At 34.1% G+C, this 16,902-nt stretch overlaps 1 protein-coding gene and 1 long non-coding RNA gene across 5 annotated transcripts; both read right to left on the bottom strand.

The window, feature by feature from the left end:
* Positions 1-261: 261 nt before the first annotated feature.
* On the bottom strand, positions 262-5,039 carry LOC100798049 (uncharacterized). Of its 4 annotated transcripts, none has more exons than XR_001389661.3 (6): positions 4,769-5,039; positions 4,504-4,698; positions 4,344-4,428; positions 1,759-1,847; positions 1,507-1,576; positions 262-1,219 (listed from the first exon to the last, which is right to left on the bottom strand). It is a non-coding gene; the product is annotated as an uncharacterized lncRNA (long non-coding RNA). The 4 variants fall into 4 exon arrangements; XR_005892456.1 differs by having other exon boundaries at positions 4,504-4,618; XR_005892455.1 differs by having other exon boundaries at positions 4,504-4,610; positions 4,769-5,038.
* A 2,785-nt stretch (positions 5,040-7,824) lies between these two features.
* LOC100798946 (WD repeat-containing protein 36) lies at positions 7,825-16,569 on the bottom strand. Its single transcript, XM_003532268.5, has 18 exons — positions 16,256-16,569; positions 16,099-16,126; positions 15,914-16,014; positions 15,626-15,829; positions 15,307-15,550; positions 14,517-14,692; positions 13,845-13,927; positions 13,271-13,343; positions 12,740-12,805; positions 11,951-11,993; positions 10,967-11,106; positions 10,503-10,715; positions 10,289-10,373; positions 9,823-10,117; positions 9,210-9,468; positions 8,613-8,832; positions 8,286-8,503; positions 7,825-8,180 (listed from the first exon to the last, which is right to left on the bottom strand). The coding sequence occupies exons 1-18, from the start codon at positions 16,379-16,381 to the stop codon at positions 8,031-8,033; spliced, it is 2,724 nt and encodes a 907-aa protein (XP_003532316.1). The 5' UTR covers positions 16,382-16,569; the 3' UTR covers positions 7,825-8,030.
* Between the last annotated feature and the right edge of the window lie 333 nt (positions 16,570-16,902).

The raw sequence follows: 16,902 nt of genomic DNA, 5'->3' as shown, positions 1-16,902 counted from the left end.
ATTATAACAAAGTGATGTACAATAAAGTTGAGGCTATTGTTATCATGTGTGATGTTCAGGCTATTTTTATCATACGTCCTTTGCAAAGCTATATCGCGCATTCTGTAGCATACCACACAGTTATCCAACTCTATGATTGTCTGAACATGACATAAACTTGTAATTGCATGAGCATATCACATTGATTCTCGAGCAATCCCTTAGTAAAATGTAATAAAACCTCAGCAGTTATAACTTCTATAATACATACAAGTAAGAGTCTACTATATGAGTTCTATAATAAATTGACAGTAGAAATGAAAAACATCTGAATAATAATCAGTTCTGAAAGAATGTAATCAATTAACATTTCACCCCTCCAAAAACAGTGCATCAAGACAATCCTTTAACACCTAAAAAATAGCTCCAAAAGAAAATGATTTCAGAAAACCTTTCAGAAGCTAATGCATTAACTCTCCAAAAGTAGAAGTAGGCAATGCTCTTGTGGTGTCAGTCACTAAATTTTAATCAATAAGGATTGAATTATACCTATCAAAAAGGAACAATCAACTATGTGTAGTGTACATTGTATCAATAATATTTGTATCAACGGAGTGCTTTCCCACCGTTAATTCAACCTAGAACGCACGCTTATGACCTGTGTCAATTATTCAGTCAAGTAGGACAAATTGGTAACCATAAGAACACAGGAAGTAAGGATTAGAACGCAAACAAATGGATTAAACATGGTAGTAGAATTTGCGCTTAAAAAAAGATGAATAGAATATACATAATGAAAAAAAATATATAGCAAAAGATGAAGTAATCAAGGATTACATTTACAATGTAGAATTCGTCCTTCTTAAGTGCAGGTAATTATGAGAGGAACGATTTCTCACCTTAATCCTTCGAGTGAAGTTGAAACTATGAACAGGAGAATTCACTCTAACATTAACCCAAAAATATTAAAGAATGGTTTAGGTGGGGGGCAGGGGGAACTCTAATTGGGTGGAAAGTTTCAACTTACAAATGTGTAACACTTGTCAACAAATAACAATTACTTCCAAATTTTGAATTGAATCTGTAACAAAAGAATCAATCAACAGGCAACTTGTAATTTAATATACATGTTAAATCATTTGTTTGTTTCTTATGTATATTCAGCAGCTTGAAGTTCACTGTGTCTGTCCCTTTTGCAACTTATAACTCTTGCTTTCTCGTCTATAATTTATAGAGGAACCTGAAAAATACGAAAACAACTGTAAATTCCAAAAACTATTTTAAGTCGATCAAAATCTAAAGAAACATGAACTATCAAGATAATAAATGGAATTTACTTATTTACATAGTTCCGATGCCAATAACAGTGCTACATTCCCCACAAAAAATTCAAGCCTTTTCCATGGGAACTGGGCACTCGGCAGCCAGAAGAAAGATTAAGAAACATGTGATTATCTCTTATAATATTTAGTATATAACCAAAAGCATTCATTAAGGACATTGTGCTCATGGATTAGTTTGTTTTACCTCTGGTCTTGAATTCAAAACTCCACTGCACATTCCGCAATCTTTGAGCCATATGCTACAATTGTATTTACTGTAGGAAGCAAAGAACTAATTTCAGTTAATAGAACTGTTCCATGCATCCACAACGAACTAAAAGGCCTAGATATTGTATTTGCATTTAAGTCAAAATTCAAGCATAGTAAGATACAACATTATCAAATTTAGACAACTTGAGGTTATTTTAACCATCTTTAAATAGATATCTTCTCTTACCAATTTACACCTATAGTTTGAGGAGTATGTCCGACCACCATTGCTTTAGCACCAACTGCTTGCAGTGTCTCGTCAAGAATGGAACATACCTGGAGATTTAATTTCAAATTGTCAATCCGTGTCAGCTAGAAAGAAAATTCCATTAATCTGCTAAGGATATCACAAAACAAATTAAAGAATGTAGCCAAGTAATTGGAAATTGCAAGTATGAAATGCATATACAACTTGGATGCACATAGTAAAGATTCATGTTTCTCTAAGCAATACCAAATATAAAGATCTTCAGTTAATTATTGTTTTCTACAACCAGGTAACTTCTTTGTTGCATTATCTCTGTTTTGACACACCAAGTCACTTTTTCCAAGCTTTTTTTAGTTATGGAGGTGATTTGTTCTTTTATTTTAACTCTAAGAGGAGTACATTTTGTAGGTTTATCCTTCTTCTGGAGAAGTAAATTTGAGTCCCTAGAACTTCTGAGTCCATTAACTCACCTTTGACCTTATAATATGGATTAAAGAAGAAAGCAAACATAGATCCAGATGTAAAGTAAAAATAAGACATATACGTAAACCATCCATTAGAATCGAAAAAAGAAAAACGAGAATTGCTCTGCCATAAAATCTTTATACTTAGGGGGCAGGGTTAGTTACCATGTTTCTATTGACTCCACTCATGAACCAACTATTAACCGTTACAGTCTCATAAGTAGACTTACCAATGTTCAAGCTGACTAAAGACAACCAATTTAACAATGAAAGCATTTTATTAAAATTCATGAATATCAAGTTTTTCTCAGGAAAATCATATACCACATCAACTCATGGACAAATGCCTTCTTTGAAAAATGTGGATACAAAATGCCAAGAGCTAACAATCCCAAAAGCTTTAAGCTTTAAGGTGAAGGCAAGCACATGAATAATTTTATATTACATCTCTAACGCATCCCCTCATGCAAGAGTCCTTTGGACTTGAAAGCGTGGATAATGCACAAGTCCACCTACCTTGTGCTAATATTCAACTTTTTATAAGAATGAAGACACCAAGGAGTGAAATTCAAACTACTTGGTCATAGAGGATGTAATACCATGCCATGAAACAACAATTCCAAAAACTTGAGATAAATGCATATGAATGATTTTATATTAAATTTCTAAGGGCCCGTTTGGGGTGCTTGCAAGTTTTTGGATTTCAAATACAAATTTCAAAACAACATTTTTGGCAGAAATGGAGCTGAAATGATTTTTAAGTAATTTTTGAAACATTTTACACTAATTTTCAAAACCAAGAAAAAAAAGTTTTGTGAATTTGATTTTTATTTAAAAAAAATAGATTTCTCACATTTGATAATGACACTCTGTTGCCAACCACTGGTATCACTATCGCCACCACCAACTTTGTTGCCACCAACACCATCACCATTATTGTCACTACCATAACTGGTTGCCACCACCACCATCACCACCGTCACTGTTACTACCATTGTCACTGACATTACCATCACCACCATCATAGCCACTACTAACACCACTAAAATTGCTACCACTAATACCACATTTGTTACTGTCACCATCAACGTCGTCGCAATCATCACAAACATCACCTCTGTCACCACTAACAACAACAACACCGTAATCATTAGATGTCACCACCAACACCGCTACCACCACCACATCGTCACCGTCAACACAACCAATGCCACTGTCATCGCCACCACAAACATCACGAATATCTCTATCGTCACCGTTGCTATCATCACCATTGTCGTCATCACCATATAAAAGCACTCTTAAACTAATTTTAATACGATATGAAACTTTCAAAATAATTTTATTTGAAACTAATCATATTTTAAGAACTGGTTTAAAAAAAATTTGAAACAAAAACTAAATCTGGTTGTTATTTTTTAAAATATTGAAACTCAAAATTTAAAACCACCCCAAAGGGCCCTAACATTCTATTTATGTTCATAATCACGAATATTCTTATCTGTAAAATAGCTTTCTTTTTTCCCCACAACATAAATTCCGAACCAAATCACAAAAGGTCTCTACAGACTGAACAACAAAACAAAAACTTAGTATAAACATTATATAATAAATCTTTTGTACAAATTTAAGTGACCTTATTCAACCCAAACTAAATTTATTTCTCCACCAACAAACTCAGGCTTCTAAATTAAGCTGCAGGATTCCACCACCATCAGTATACTATAAAATAATCATTCCTCTCAACTTAACCACATTAAGGGGAAAAATGTTTGAACAAAGATTTACAAGTAGATCTTATTGATCAGAACACCTATACATTTGTAGAAATCTTAACAAGAAACAGTCAACTGTAAAAGAGTGAAGCTTCCGTTGAACATAATAAATATATAGGAGAATCTACAAAAAATAGAAATAGGAATTATAGACAAAAGCATTTCTAATTTAAGAAGCAACTGAGATTAACACTGTTAACCAGTTAAGCGGCTAGTTGTTCCTACCCTGGAATTTTTTTTTCACATTTCCTTTTTGCACATTTCCCTAATATGTCTTCTTTGTGAACAAGTTAAAACATAAGAAAACAGAACAAAGAGCAAGAACCTGGATGAAATGGAAGCATGTATGGAAGGAGCCATATCTCAGGGGGCAGGGGATTATTTCCGGACCATTCATAAACTCCAAGTACCTATCCCACAACAAAATTAGAAATAAATATACCAATATGTCATATCTATCATCAAAATAAGGTTAAGATCTTAACTGAAAGCCACATCTTCCCCCATGACGTTATATAAGTAGCACCGCCATGCCCTAGAATCAAGTCACGTGCCTTCTCCATTTCCCCTTGTCCATCATTAGGTCCCTCACCTAGCAATCTCAGAGTAATATAACTCAAGACAGAGCCAAACATGGTGCTAGGACCTTCAATATGCAAACCCCACCCACCATCCTTGTTCTTTAACTAATTAGGAGAACTACTGGGAGAAGCCCGTAGATTAAGGAGCAAAATGGCTTGAAGTTCTTACTTGATGATTATAGAGGTAACGGCATATTTCCTTTCTATGTTCTTCAGTTAAGACTGCATTCAACGCCCCAGTGATAGACAGAGTAATTACCTGTTAGTTGCATACACCAGATAGTTTAGGGGTTTCATGGTTATCAATGGGGACGGAAGACAAAAATCTAAATATCAAACCAAATGAAGTGTTGAAAACATAACTTAAGAGAAGGGTAACTTTCACACAATAGTAATCGAATCCCATAGCATAACATAACAACGATCTCAACAAGCACAAGCAATGCAATAAATAATAGGCAACATGTAATGTAATGAAAGTGACAAGAGAAACCTGCATTCGCATAAATAATTTGGTTCACGCTTAATTTTTGTTATTCTTGTTGTACTTTTCAGTTAAGTAAAAACTAAAAAGAGTTAAAAGATTTAAATATAGTGTAACAATTTCCACCATTATTTTGTTAAAACAACCTTATTGAAGGCTCTAGTCATTCTAAAGTGGTCCAGCTTGTGTTCTTTGATTTGGTGGATTTCTCCTGCCTTAACTTGGCCAATGAATATTCTCCACATCCAAAAGAACTTGGTTGTCATACTTTCAATCTGATCACAAATTGAATTTGATAATTTGAAACATCCCATAATTTGAGTAAGGATGGGTTAACTATAAAGTCGATGGTAGATGTGGAAGCAAACAACAGGGCTATGTTGGAACTTATTGAAGCAAGACAGGTATAACTATAACGTAGTTCAATATCTTAAATGAGAGAGAATGTCTATTGTAAATTCAACCTTATGTAATGAGTTGAATATTAATTCTTAAATTATATATTATTAAAGAAATATTAACTATCAAATTATTTTTTTAAATAATAATCTTAGCATAAATTAATTTTTTATTACTCCATTTAGTGTTTACACAACTTACATGCACGTGTTTAACAAGACAAAGACTGCAAAATATAAGAAAGTTTATTTTTTACACTTTTCATATTTTTTTCCTTCTCATTATACCCATTCTCTTCCTTCCTTTCTTCTTTTTCTCCTCCTTCCCCTTATCTTCTTTCCAACAACTTAAGGTTAAGAACAAAATCACGCTTAATTCGACAACAATGATCTCAATATTACAATTATACAAGACTCAACACTGCAAATGCTCATTTCCCATTCCACCACTGCAGTCACCCCCAAAATCCTACAACAACAACACAATTACTGTCTCCATGAACAACAATAACAAACCCTCCACCACAAACAAAAATAGCAAACCATAAAAATAACAATGTGAACAGAAACATAATCTCATTGGGGACCTGCAACTGTAACCAGAGTTTGTGTGTGTTGTAACCAATGATGACCCATCACCGCCACGTGCAGCGGCGCCCCTCTTCACAGCGGATAACCAGACGATTTAAAATCAACTAAATCTAACGACTGTGGATAACTTTTGCGTCTCCATTGTTTAACAAATACCTAACATGATCTTCTGTAGGAAATCACGAGAGTCTTCAACAAGCATTGTACTGTAAGTTACTCTGCATATAGAATTATCTTTCCAATATGGGCCCTTAGAGAATATCGAAGTCGCGTACTACTTTGTCCTAGCAAAGGGTCAAGAGCAATAGCATAATCATGTAAAAAAAATTGAGTTTTATTTTTCTGCTTTTGCATATCTTTTGCATCTATCTTCCATTTAGATGCTCATCTACCCTGTCGACTACAAAACTGCCAGCAAAGGAGGCAAGAGAAGTGCATAAAACTGGAAAATTTCTATTACGTAAAACACTGATGAAGAATGTAAATTGTAATTTGACTGATACAAATATAAGTTACAAAAATTGCTATAGTATGATGAGTATACCATACTAAATCCTGTTACAAGAATTCCTCGTTCCAATAACCCTCTTAAACTTGACAATGATAATATGAAAGTTAAAATATATTTTTCGTCTAAAGTCACAAAACATATGAATAGGGTTGATTCCCTTATCAACGTGTCACTCCCTTACAATTTCTGGGGTTAAAACCCCCACACAAATTGAAAAAAACTTCCACAAATTTCCAAATGCCTCTTCCCTCTCCTTCAAAACCTTCAACGTCTTCCTAACTTTTGGTTTAAATGCAAAACCAAGTTCATTGATTAGTCTCACTATCTATGCCTACAGGGATAGATAGTTAAAAAAACCCTAAAAATTAAATCCATATTCGTGCAAAGAACTTTAACCATTGAATTTTATTTATAAATGGCATACGCATAACCACAAAATGCACCAATAAAGGCTCAAAAGTTCCTTGAATGTCGCTCTTCATTTTTGAGCTGAAAGCTTTATATCTTTACTTGCACACACCATAGCTCCAGGTAAATATGTCTAGGCACCTCCTTCAAACTCACACATGCGATTCCCCTTTGAATATTGCTCTGATCCTCATTTCTCGCTATTGTCGACATTCAACAACCTTCGCCACCGAATCAGGTGGTTTGTTTTATAACATCTCCTCCCTCATCCTCTCTACTTCCCTCCCAACTTCCAACACTAGCTCAGTACCAAGGCACGCCGCAACTACAACAACATCTACATCACTTCGCCTACGAGGACGTCATTGTTGTCCCACCCAGAACGGAGTTGTACCAGCACCCAACCCCATTACCTTCGTGCTGCCATCACCCACCTCTGACACCACAACCAACAACCAAATCTGCCACATGCCACCATCTCCATCCAGATCCAAACAAACTTAGGTGATTCTCTTTTTGTTTCAGGATTTGGCTCCTCTTAGGTGATCTATTCATGGAGGTAGGGGCTAGGATTTTCACGGTTAGATCTTGCTCGAATGAGAAGCCCAAGGTTTGAGGATTTTGAAGTCTAGAAGCATAATTTGATGTTGGAGATAGAGTGTTGCTTTTGTGCATTGTGGTCAACGATGAAGTTCGATTTTTAACCCTCCAAAATTGCATTTTAAAATTTAAATTAAAAAAAATAAATGCCACAGGCTTAGAATCATCCAAACCTTGATTCAAACCAAAAAGTAACACATTATAATTTTACAGGGACAAAAAAACAGACAAAATTTTGCAGGGACCAAATCCAAACTTTGATAATTTTACAAGATTGAAAAACATATTTTAGCCTAATACAAAACCTTATCCACCAGCTTTTAACAAATTTGCTGCCCTACTTTTCTATCATTCCAGTGAATAGAAGTCCTAAACAAATACATGACCTCACAAGTTGCCTTTGCTATCACTCGAGGGTTGCAAGTTGAAGGTTTGTCACCTAAATTTGGGAATTACTAAGAAAGGCAATCACACACCTCGAACTTTGAAATAATTTATCTACTCTCTGCCATACCATGCATTGAATATCTAGAAGCTTCCTTGCCTTTTCTTGTAAGCATGACTGCTGACGAATTGTCTCACCATGGATCTGGCAAGAAGAAGAAATATTTTAAGCATGCAATCAGCAGAAAAGAAAATCACATTCATTTGAATTCAATAAACAGTCAAATTGGCCAACAAAGAAGTCCCTAACCTTCAAAAATAGCCTGATGACAGCTTGTAGAAACTCAAAATTATTTCTGCAGGAAAGCTCATGAATAAAATAATCCAGAAGCCATTCAATGGATACCAACTCAGGTCTCTTCTCTGCTTCTTGCTGATCATCATCATCATCAATGATCTGAAACATTCGAAGCTCCATATCCAGAGTTGACGGAGATAATCCTTTAATATAATCAGTAAATGCTGCATCTGCAATAGGAAATGTTAAATACTAGAGATGTACAGAGAAAAATAAATTATAAAATTGCCACAATCAACATACAAGATGCACATAAAAATAAAATAGTTGGACTCTTACAATTGTCTGTCTCTTTTGAACATTGGAGAAGATACAGAAAACGTGATTGTGGCATATCTAATCTTGTCTTCATTTGTTTTCCATCATCTGTTCCATCATTCTCCTTTAATGATAACTTACCAGACTCGAACAATATTTCCCCAGAGAGGGATGGAACTGAAGGCAAGAAGAATGGAGCTTTTTCAGGTTTTTTTGGAGGCTCAATAGGCTTATTGCGAACCTGGAATTTAGAGTTTGTAATTCAACAAACAGAATATACTACATGACATTTATGAGCATGATGGAGAATAGAAATGAAAATTAACAAAATAAAGGGGATGTTTGGTTTTGGAAAAAGTTGTTTTTACTTTTAATTACAAAAAAAGCTATCGTGTCTTCATTTTGTTTCTATTTTTTGGCTGAAAATAGTAAAAACATTTTTTTTTTTGTTTTCCATGATTCTTATGTAAACTTTTGAAAGTAGGGAACAGTGAAAACAACGTGACATTTTTTTAATTACAAGTAAAAACAGAAAACATTTTCTCAAACCAAATGGCCCCTAAGGATTCACACAAAAAGTTCAATATCAGAGAAGGAATACTGCTGAGAAGTGAAGACCTTTATAATGTCCAAGTTGATTAAGTTCAGCCACTGGCTCTTAGGCAGCAATGAAAGTGTAACTAATTCAGGTATTTGCTTATCTTGAGTTGAGAAATACAGAGCATCTTTAGGTTGAGATGCATTCATTGGCTCATCATAATGCTCATCTCGAGAATGTTCTGCAGAAGAGATAGACGGCAATTTGACACTCACAACCTCTTTTCCACTTGCGTATGAATCGACATTTGAAGTACTAGAGAACATTGCCTGGTTTACCCTGATAAGATTTCTCACTATCAAAAATGGTTTCTTATCAACACATTCAACTTTATTCTGCAATTAATAGAACCATTTCTCCATTCATTGTCATTAAATCACACATGTAACAATTTTCCCATCGGTATTTTTTGTACCTTTCAGAAATTCAATAAAACCAGTCTTTTGTTTGTTCCAAAGAAATATAATAGTGAAAATGTTTTATATGGAGAATGTTACCTTGTCTTACAATTAATTTACACACCCAAACCCAAAAAAGGATAATTTATCTGATGCAACAAACATTTGGAAAAGTAGAAAACGTTATCCACAAAATTATGTTCCAAGAACAAAGAAAATAAATTTGGAAACTCACCACAGGTATATTCCACTTTGATCAACATGGGCAGTTGCTAATATATCCATGTTTGGGGACAGGGATAATGCCGTGATAGGTACATCAACATGTATTGCATCTATCTGTCTTGCTAAGATTACATCCCAAATTCTAAGACTTCCATCCATACTAGATGACAGGAGCCACTTCCCATCCTCACTGAAGCACAAATCTGTTATACGATCTGTGTGACCTTCGAATTTACGAACAAGTCTAAGAGCCACGACATCAAATAATTGAATTGTTAAATCATCTGCTACTGTAGCCAGGAGACCTGAAAATCAATAAAACTCTACAATCACTTCATGACCTGTGAGTTTGAATTATACAGTAGGAATTTCTTTCATCATACATTATTTTTTTAAACAAAACTAAAGAATTAGGATTTAGGAATACACAAACGCATGGATAATGGAATATGAAAAGTAATAAAAATTCAATTTACCATTATAACGATGGTAAACAATCTTAACAATAGAACAATCAACATCCCATCTGGTTTTAAGATCACGTTCTTTGAAATTCCAAACCTGCAATTAAATATATTATATACGAGTATTTCCAGTATAATGTAGCTATGCTAATGAAAGTGATTATCATTTTCTCTTTATTAGCTTAACAAGTGGAAACTACAGTATCTTCGAACAGCAAATATGAACCTTTATATCTCCTTTGTATCCTGCACTTATCATGAGAGTATTTGTTGAGTCACAAGCAACTCCAACTACTTCACCATCATGAGCACAATTTCTTGATTCTGAAATGTCAATATAAGCACCCCTGCGAATTCCAGATTGAAGATTAAACCTTTCAATCCATCCACCTGCTGTCCCTAGAAAGACAAAATTTCCACAGGCACTGATAGCACAAGCCTGTTACCATATGAAAGCAGTAGTCAGCTAGAACCCATCCCTGTTTGTCAACATGCTTTTAAATATTGAAACCCTAACAGAAATGCCACACATTTTGTATTGTTATTATGCAACACATCCAATGGGTTTTTCTTTATAAAAGGAATTTGAAGCAACAAAACAGGTACTAAGCATAACAATTTGCACATATCTTCTTTGAAAGAAATGATTGTCAGGAAACAGAAAATATTGAATGAAGTGGAATTCCTAACCTTTACAGGTGTTGGATTTTCAGGGCATGGATTCAAGATATGCTCACCAAGAACAAAATTTTGAAGTCTCCAAACATATGCCTGGGCAGTATCCATATGACAAGTGACCACATTGCACCAATCACGTTCTCTAATTTCAGCTGAAGTTTTCACAAAAAAAAAAAATTGTGATACTTCTGACAGCAGATTAAATAATAAATTCATTGAGCAAAGAAATCTGGAAGTGCTAAAACAGATAAACTACATGTGTTTGCGTGTTTATCTAATCATGAGTTTCTATTTTGGTTTCTTTCACTCAACAGCAGATTAGAGACAATATTTGGTGATTGGCTTCTATTTGGTGTATAGCAGTCTTCTAAGGGAGTTTCCCTAACTGAAGAGAGATTAGGCACTATGCAGTATTTTTCCATTGATGTTTTCTCTTTTTCATTGTTATTTCTATTTTAAACCTGTTTTCTTAAGGAGGAACCCTTATCCTCCAAATTCAGAGAAACTTTCTGCTCTCCGACTCAGTGATTTTATTCTTTTAGTAAAAGGAAAAAAGAAAACAACAAGCAGTTTTAATTCCAAAATTTTGTGGCAATTACTATATCTTAATTAAACTAGCCAGAAGGTAACACAAATATTATCATTCACCACTCACATAAGCCTATGGTTATATAATCATCAATCATCTATCAGTTTGCTGCGCTTTTGCAGTAGTAGGGGTTACATTTGGGATCAAAATATATGTATACTTTGCTTCCCATATTTTGGTTCCCAATCAGACTTGTGCTGCCTGATTGAGGAACCATTTCTATGGTGACTAATACTGTAATCAGTACCTCTGGTACTTCTTTACTATATAAATACAACTTATCTTTGCTGATAAAAAAAAAAGAATCAATTCATATAAACATCAAGTCAATAGATGAAGTTTCATTTATAAGTTTGGTCTTCAGCACAATTACACCCGAATGAGAAAATGCCAAAGAAAGAACTTACCACAATCAAATGCAATCACAGGCTTCAATTTTATTTCTTCCTCCTGTGCAACGCGCATACACACAACAAAAGAGGATAAGTAGATAATTTGAATTTAAGTGTGTAAAACACATTGCGTTCACACAAGCAGCAATTATTCAGTAATTACAACACAAATATAACTAAATGCAGCATAATCATTAAATTGAATAAAGTTGGGTTACCAACTTCCAGATATTTTCAATAAAACATGAATTATTCACAACAAAAAAAAGAATCAGAGAGTACCATATACTTCTTAATCCACTCCCTACCCATGTTGCCATTAAACTGAAGCCCAATTGAGGCATTATCACCTGGATACATTTACAAGACTGATTGGGATAAAACCTATCAAAGATCTAATAACCAGGTGTTATAGAATTAAAATAATTACAATCTCCCTTTTGATGACATTCAAGTTTGAACATAGCATACAAGAACCATGATGTACTGCACTCAACAAATACAAGATGTCAACATATCATGTGCATTTGAATCTTAAGTCTGAAACATTTAAAAAGATGCATCTTTTACTCTTCTCTGACAAGTTTGCTGAAAAGTTAGAGATAGAATTTGCAGGTTGCTTCTAGCTTAAACATATTTTTACTAGAGACTCAACAGAAAACGAAGGAAAGCAAAACATAAAAGAACCTAGGCAACCAGAACTCCCCCTACCTAACATAAACCCCGGCACAGTCCTTGGCAAACAGTTCCAAAAGTCTTTATGCACAGTTAAGCAACAATATGTCAGAATGAGAACAGCCATACCTTCAATTTCAATTTCTTAGCACGTTTAGAAACATGCCGTTGAGAAAGCTCCCTGCTTTGTTGATCCTATTAAAATTTCAATAAATACATCAATGTTGTAAATATGGGGAAAGTAATTGAGTAGATAGTACACAGCAAACAGGAACAAAAGATTAAGCCATGAAGTATAACCAATATAATGGAGGGGAAAAATAAATATGCACGCTAACCAGCTTAGAAAGAGCAAAGGCTGGAGAATTAAAATATAAGTATATACTTACTAATATCTAAATGCACATTAACCATACAAGGAGAAACTAGAGAGAAGACTTGTTTTAATTCAAATTAGTAAGGAACTAGCTTTGGTTGCATCCTTGACTGTAGAGAGGCAACAATGGACTCTAGACAAGTGCTCTCATGGAGTAAATTTTCAGGATGATCTTAATATTCAAAGAAAATTGTCTGCCCACATTGGCAATGTTGTCTATTATTTTTCACAACAGTATCAGTAATGAAACAATTTTTTCCCCAAAATAAATAGGGACAACCAACCTGAACTACAGAGAAAAGGCGAAAGGCACGATCCTGACCTGCAGAAAGAATATGTCTTCCATTGGCATAAAACCTGCCATATAATTTGCAGGTGTAAGTAATGGCACATGCCAAATAAAAAGTGCAAAATGACAACCATTATGTAGTAAGGTCACAATACCCAAAACAAATGCTAAATAGCTTAATTTCACCCATACGATTAACATCTTTTAGGATAATGAATCCTCCTTTCCAAAAATAAAAAGAACGCCAGCCACAAAAAAGGAATAAAGAAAAATCTCAAACAAAACAATTAATACAAAATAGCTCTATATTCCCTTAGCAAAATAGCTTTACACAGAAGAATCCATATGCTGAACATCATAGAGAGGCCAAGAAAACAATATTATTTGAAAGCATAATTAATAATTAATCGAGATGTTCCTTCAAAAATTAAAAGTCTGATCATTACTTTTATAACCAATAAACCAAATGCACTACAGTATAGTATTTATACAGACATTAACATGTATGTACACAACAATTGATCATAAAAAAATTCCTATATAAATTAACACCTGGAAAAAATTATTACTTTATGCAAAGGGGAGGAGCACTATGCCCACTTCGGAAGCGCAAAAGGCGAGGATCACCATCACTTGTATCAAAAATCCACATCTGTGGAAACAAAGGCAGACATTTTATTACAACATCAGAAAGAATGGGTAAGTAAAAAAAATTCAAAAATTAAAAGCAGACACCCAGATGAAAATTGAAAAACTATCTTCAGCCTTCACTAGAATAAATTACCTTACTTATAGAACAAAAAAAGTTGAACAGAAACACTTTGCTCAATTAAATGGAAAATGAACCAGAATGGACAACGATATAGCAAAAGCTTCAATCATGATAATAATCAGTAAAGCACATATACTTCAGTATAAAGCCATCATACTGGAACCCAATAAACATAGTCACTCAGTAAAGATACTCTGATTAAAGAAATTCATAGTTTTCTATGAAAAAAAATTAAGGAAAATATGTTAAATTGCTAGTAATTGGTATTGTATTGCAGATATCCAAGCTTACTAGTTATGTTTCAAATATCTTAAATACACAAACAACTTCCTTCCATTTTTTTTCTATAAAATTTGAACAAACAGCCATCAAAAGTTACACTCAGAATAGAATATTCTCCTAACATATAAGGTTCTTCAAAAAATTTAATCACATGTATGCATGTGTGCACCTTCAAAATAATTCTTACTTTAATCGAGTTGTCTGCTGATGAACTCATTAGCACTGGTTCATTAGCAAAAAAATGTAGGGATGTGATCACACTATCATGAGCCTCTCTTACAACTGATTGGAGCCTTTTCTTTTCCAGATTCCATATGCTTATAACACCAGATGAACCTCCCGAAGCTAGAAGAGGCTGTCCATCTAATATACAAACCAATAAAAATATGCATGAACCACTAAATAATACAGAAAAATTTGAAGAGAGGCAGTTCTTCAATTTAATTAATGTATTCTTCAATTTAATACAGAAAAATAGTAACATAAGGACACTCATTAAAGAAATATATTCCATACGGCAAATAATTAAGTTGATTAATACGGCAACCCCTATTTAGAACCTTAAGCAGATATATTCAATTTAAGGGGGGTCAAAAGAATTCTTAGACTATGAATGATAAATTGTTGGCTCCTCAAATATCACCACAGAAACATAGTTAATTTGACTCGGAGGCTTCAAAACACGAGTATTGACAATTAAATAGGCTCCTGATTCAATTTTGTGGGATGTTAACAAGTGCCAAGTAGTAACATAATATACTTAATGACTTCATTATGAGTCGATGGAAATCCTAAAAGTTATTTTTTTCATTTCAAAAAGACAAAAAAAAAATGAAAAGACAAGACAAGATGAAGCTATATGTTGCTTAAGACAGATAAAAACCAAACAAATTATCTGCAAAGTAGTATTAAAAAACTGCAGCACCCAGCAAGTGCAATGCATTAATGAATTTTAATATAAAACTTCCTGCTCCTACCAGTGCTAAAAGATAAGGCAGTCACTGAACCACGTGTGGAATGTGTAAATGTAACTAACTCTTCATCATAACGAATGTTGTGAACATGAATCCTTCCATCTGTACAGCCAATTGCAACAACATCTAAGGCAGGGGATGAAACACAACAGGAGATAGGTGAATTCCATCCCTTGAACTCAAAAATCTTTTTCTTTGTGCTAATGTTCCAAAGCTGCATAGGACCTTGCTCACTCCCAACAAGAACCTGCTTACATGCTTCTCAATCGTAAAGGGAACAATACAATTTCTATGAATCTTCTGAAGGGAGAAGGATGTTTACCTTATTTAGGTAAGTATCCGGATGCATTATACAGCTGGGGCTAAATTTCTCATCCAGCATAATGTGCCCAAATGGAAAAAGGTTCTCATCAATTCCCTTAAATGGCCACAAGAACATGTTGCCGCGAGCATCAACACTGACAATATGATCTCCAAACAACAGAAGCAACTTAACCTTAGCATTATGGCTGCTCCAAGTTGCAACCTAAAAAAAGTAGCCAATGTTAAAATTCCTCAAATGCTGCTGCAAGAGAACAAAGCAGGCGCAGCAGAGCATTATGTAGAGAACCTGGTGTGCACGCTTGAAAACAGCAATGTTGTTTCCATATGCAGCAAAAGTGTATTCGCGATAGGAAGCAAGAGCACTAATCTTCTTCGGCAGTTGAGGACCTACATGGAAAATTGCAAATTTTAATATAACCCAAAATTATTAAAAGGAGGGGAAAAAGGAACAAGGAAAAACCAGAGTCTTACCAACGAGAACCAAATTGAGCTTTGCACACTGCGGAGAGAAAATTCCACGTCAAGGGTGAAGTTCAATTAACAAAATAATAATACTGTATCTTCAATTTTTTGTTTGAAAAAAAAAAAAAAAGGAAAGAAAGCGTGTGGTTGAGAAATTATTACTTACGTTAAAAACCTGAAAAGCCTTTCCAACGCTGACGGTAAGGAAAGTTTCGGTGCCGAGCCTTTGAACAGAGAAGGGGACGCTGCTTGTGATGCATCCAATTGCTCTGTAAGGTTCAAATATACCCATTCTTCCTTTTCCTCTGTTTTGGTTGTTTGTATCGAATGAGTGAATGAATTGATGAAGATTATTTAAATTCTCACTCCCACCTCGGCGCCTACTCTGCCCTGCTTCTTCTCTTGTCCTCTCCGTATTCAGTCAGGGTTTTGGCGCTAGGGTTTTACTTTACCTAGTTATTAGTTCAGAATGAAAACAAACACGCACCGTTTCGCTCCCTCTCTATTCAATATTACATTGCCAAAAATTTGAATTTTTATTTTTATAATTTAATTATAAATTTCAATTATGTTAGTGTTAAACTCGAATTTTTCTCCTATAAAATATAAAATAAAAAATCACATAAATAATACAAGCTGAAAATATTTACTTAAATGATACAAATTACTATAATTAAATTATTTTTTTTACGTAGTTAAAAAATCGATTTTTCAAGAACCAATTTCTTAACTATCATTTTTTTAGTATATATTTAGAAACCGGTTTTCCATTAACCATTTTTTAAACGTCCATTTTTTTAACCAAGTTATGAG

The sequence above is a fragment of the Glycine max genome, chromosome 8, assembly GCF_000004515.6.
Source record: "Glycine max cultivar Williams 82 chromosome 8, Glycine_max_v4.0, whole genome shotgun sequence".
Classification (NCBI taxonomy): Eukaryota; Viridiplantae; Streptophyta; class Magnoliopsida; order Fabales; family Fabaceae; genus Glycine; species Glycine max.
Note: the sequence above shows the minus strand (reverse complement) of the source record. Positions and strands in the feature narration are given on the sequence as shown.

Coding starts and splice junctions, on each gene's coding strand:
- LOC100798946 (XM_003532268.5), bottom strand. CDS start 16,381: ATGGGTATATTTGAACCTTACAGAGCAATTGGATGCATCACAAGCAGC. Junction 13,928..14,516: donor CAGCAGACAACTCGATTAAA/GTAAGAATTATT, acceptor TTGTTTCCACAG/ATGTGGATTTTTGATACAAG. Junction 10,374..10,502: donor GATACAAAGGAGATATAAAG/GTTCATATTTGC, acceptor ATTTAATTGCAG/GTTTGGAATTTCAAAGAACG.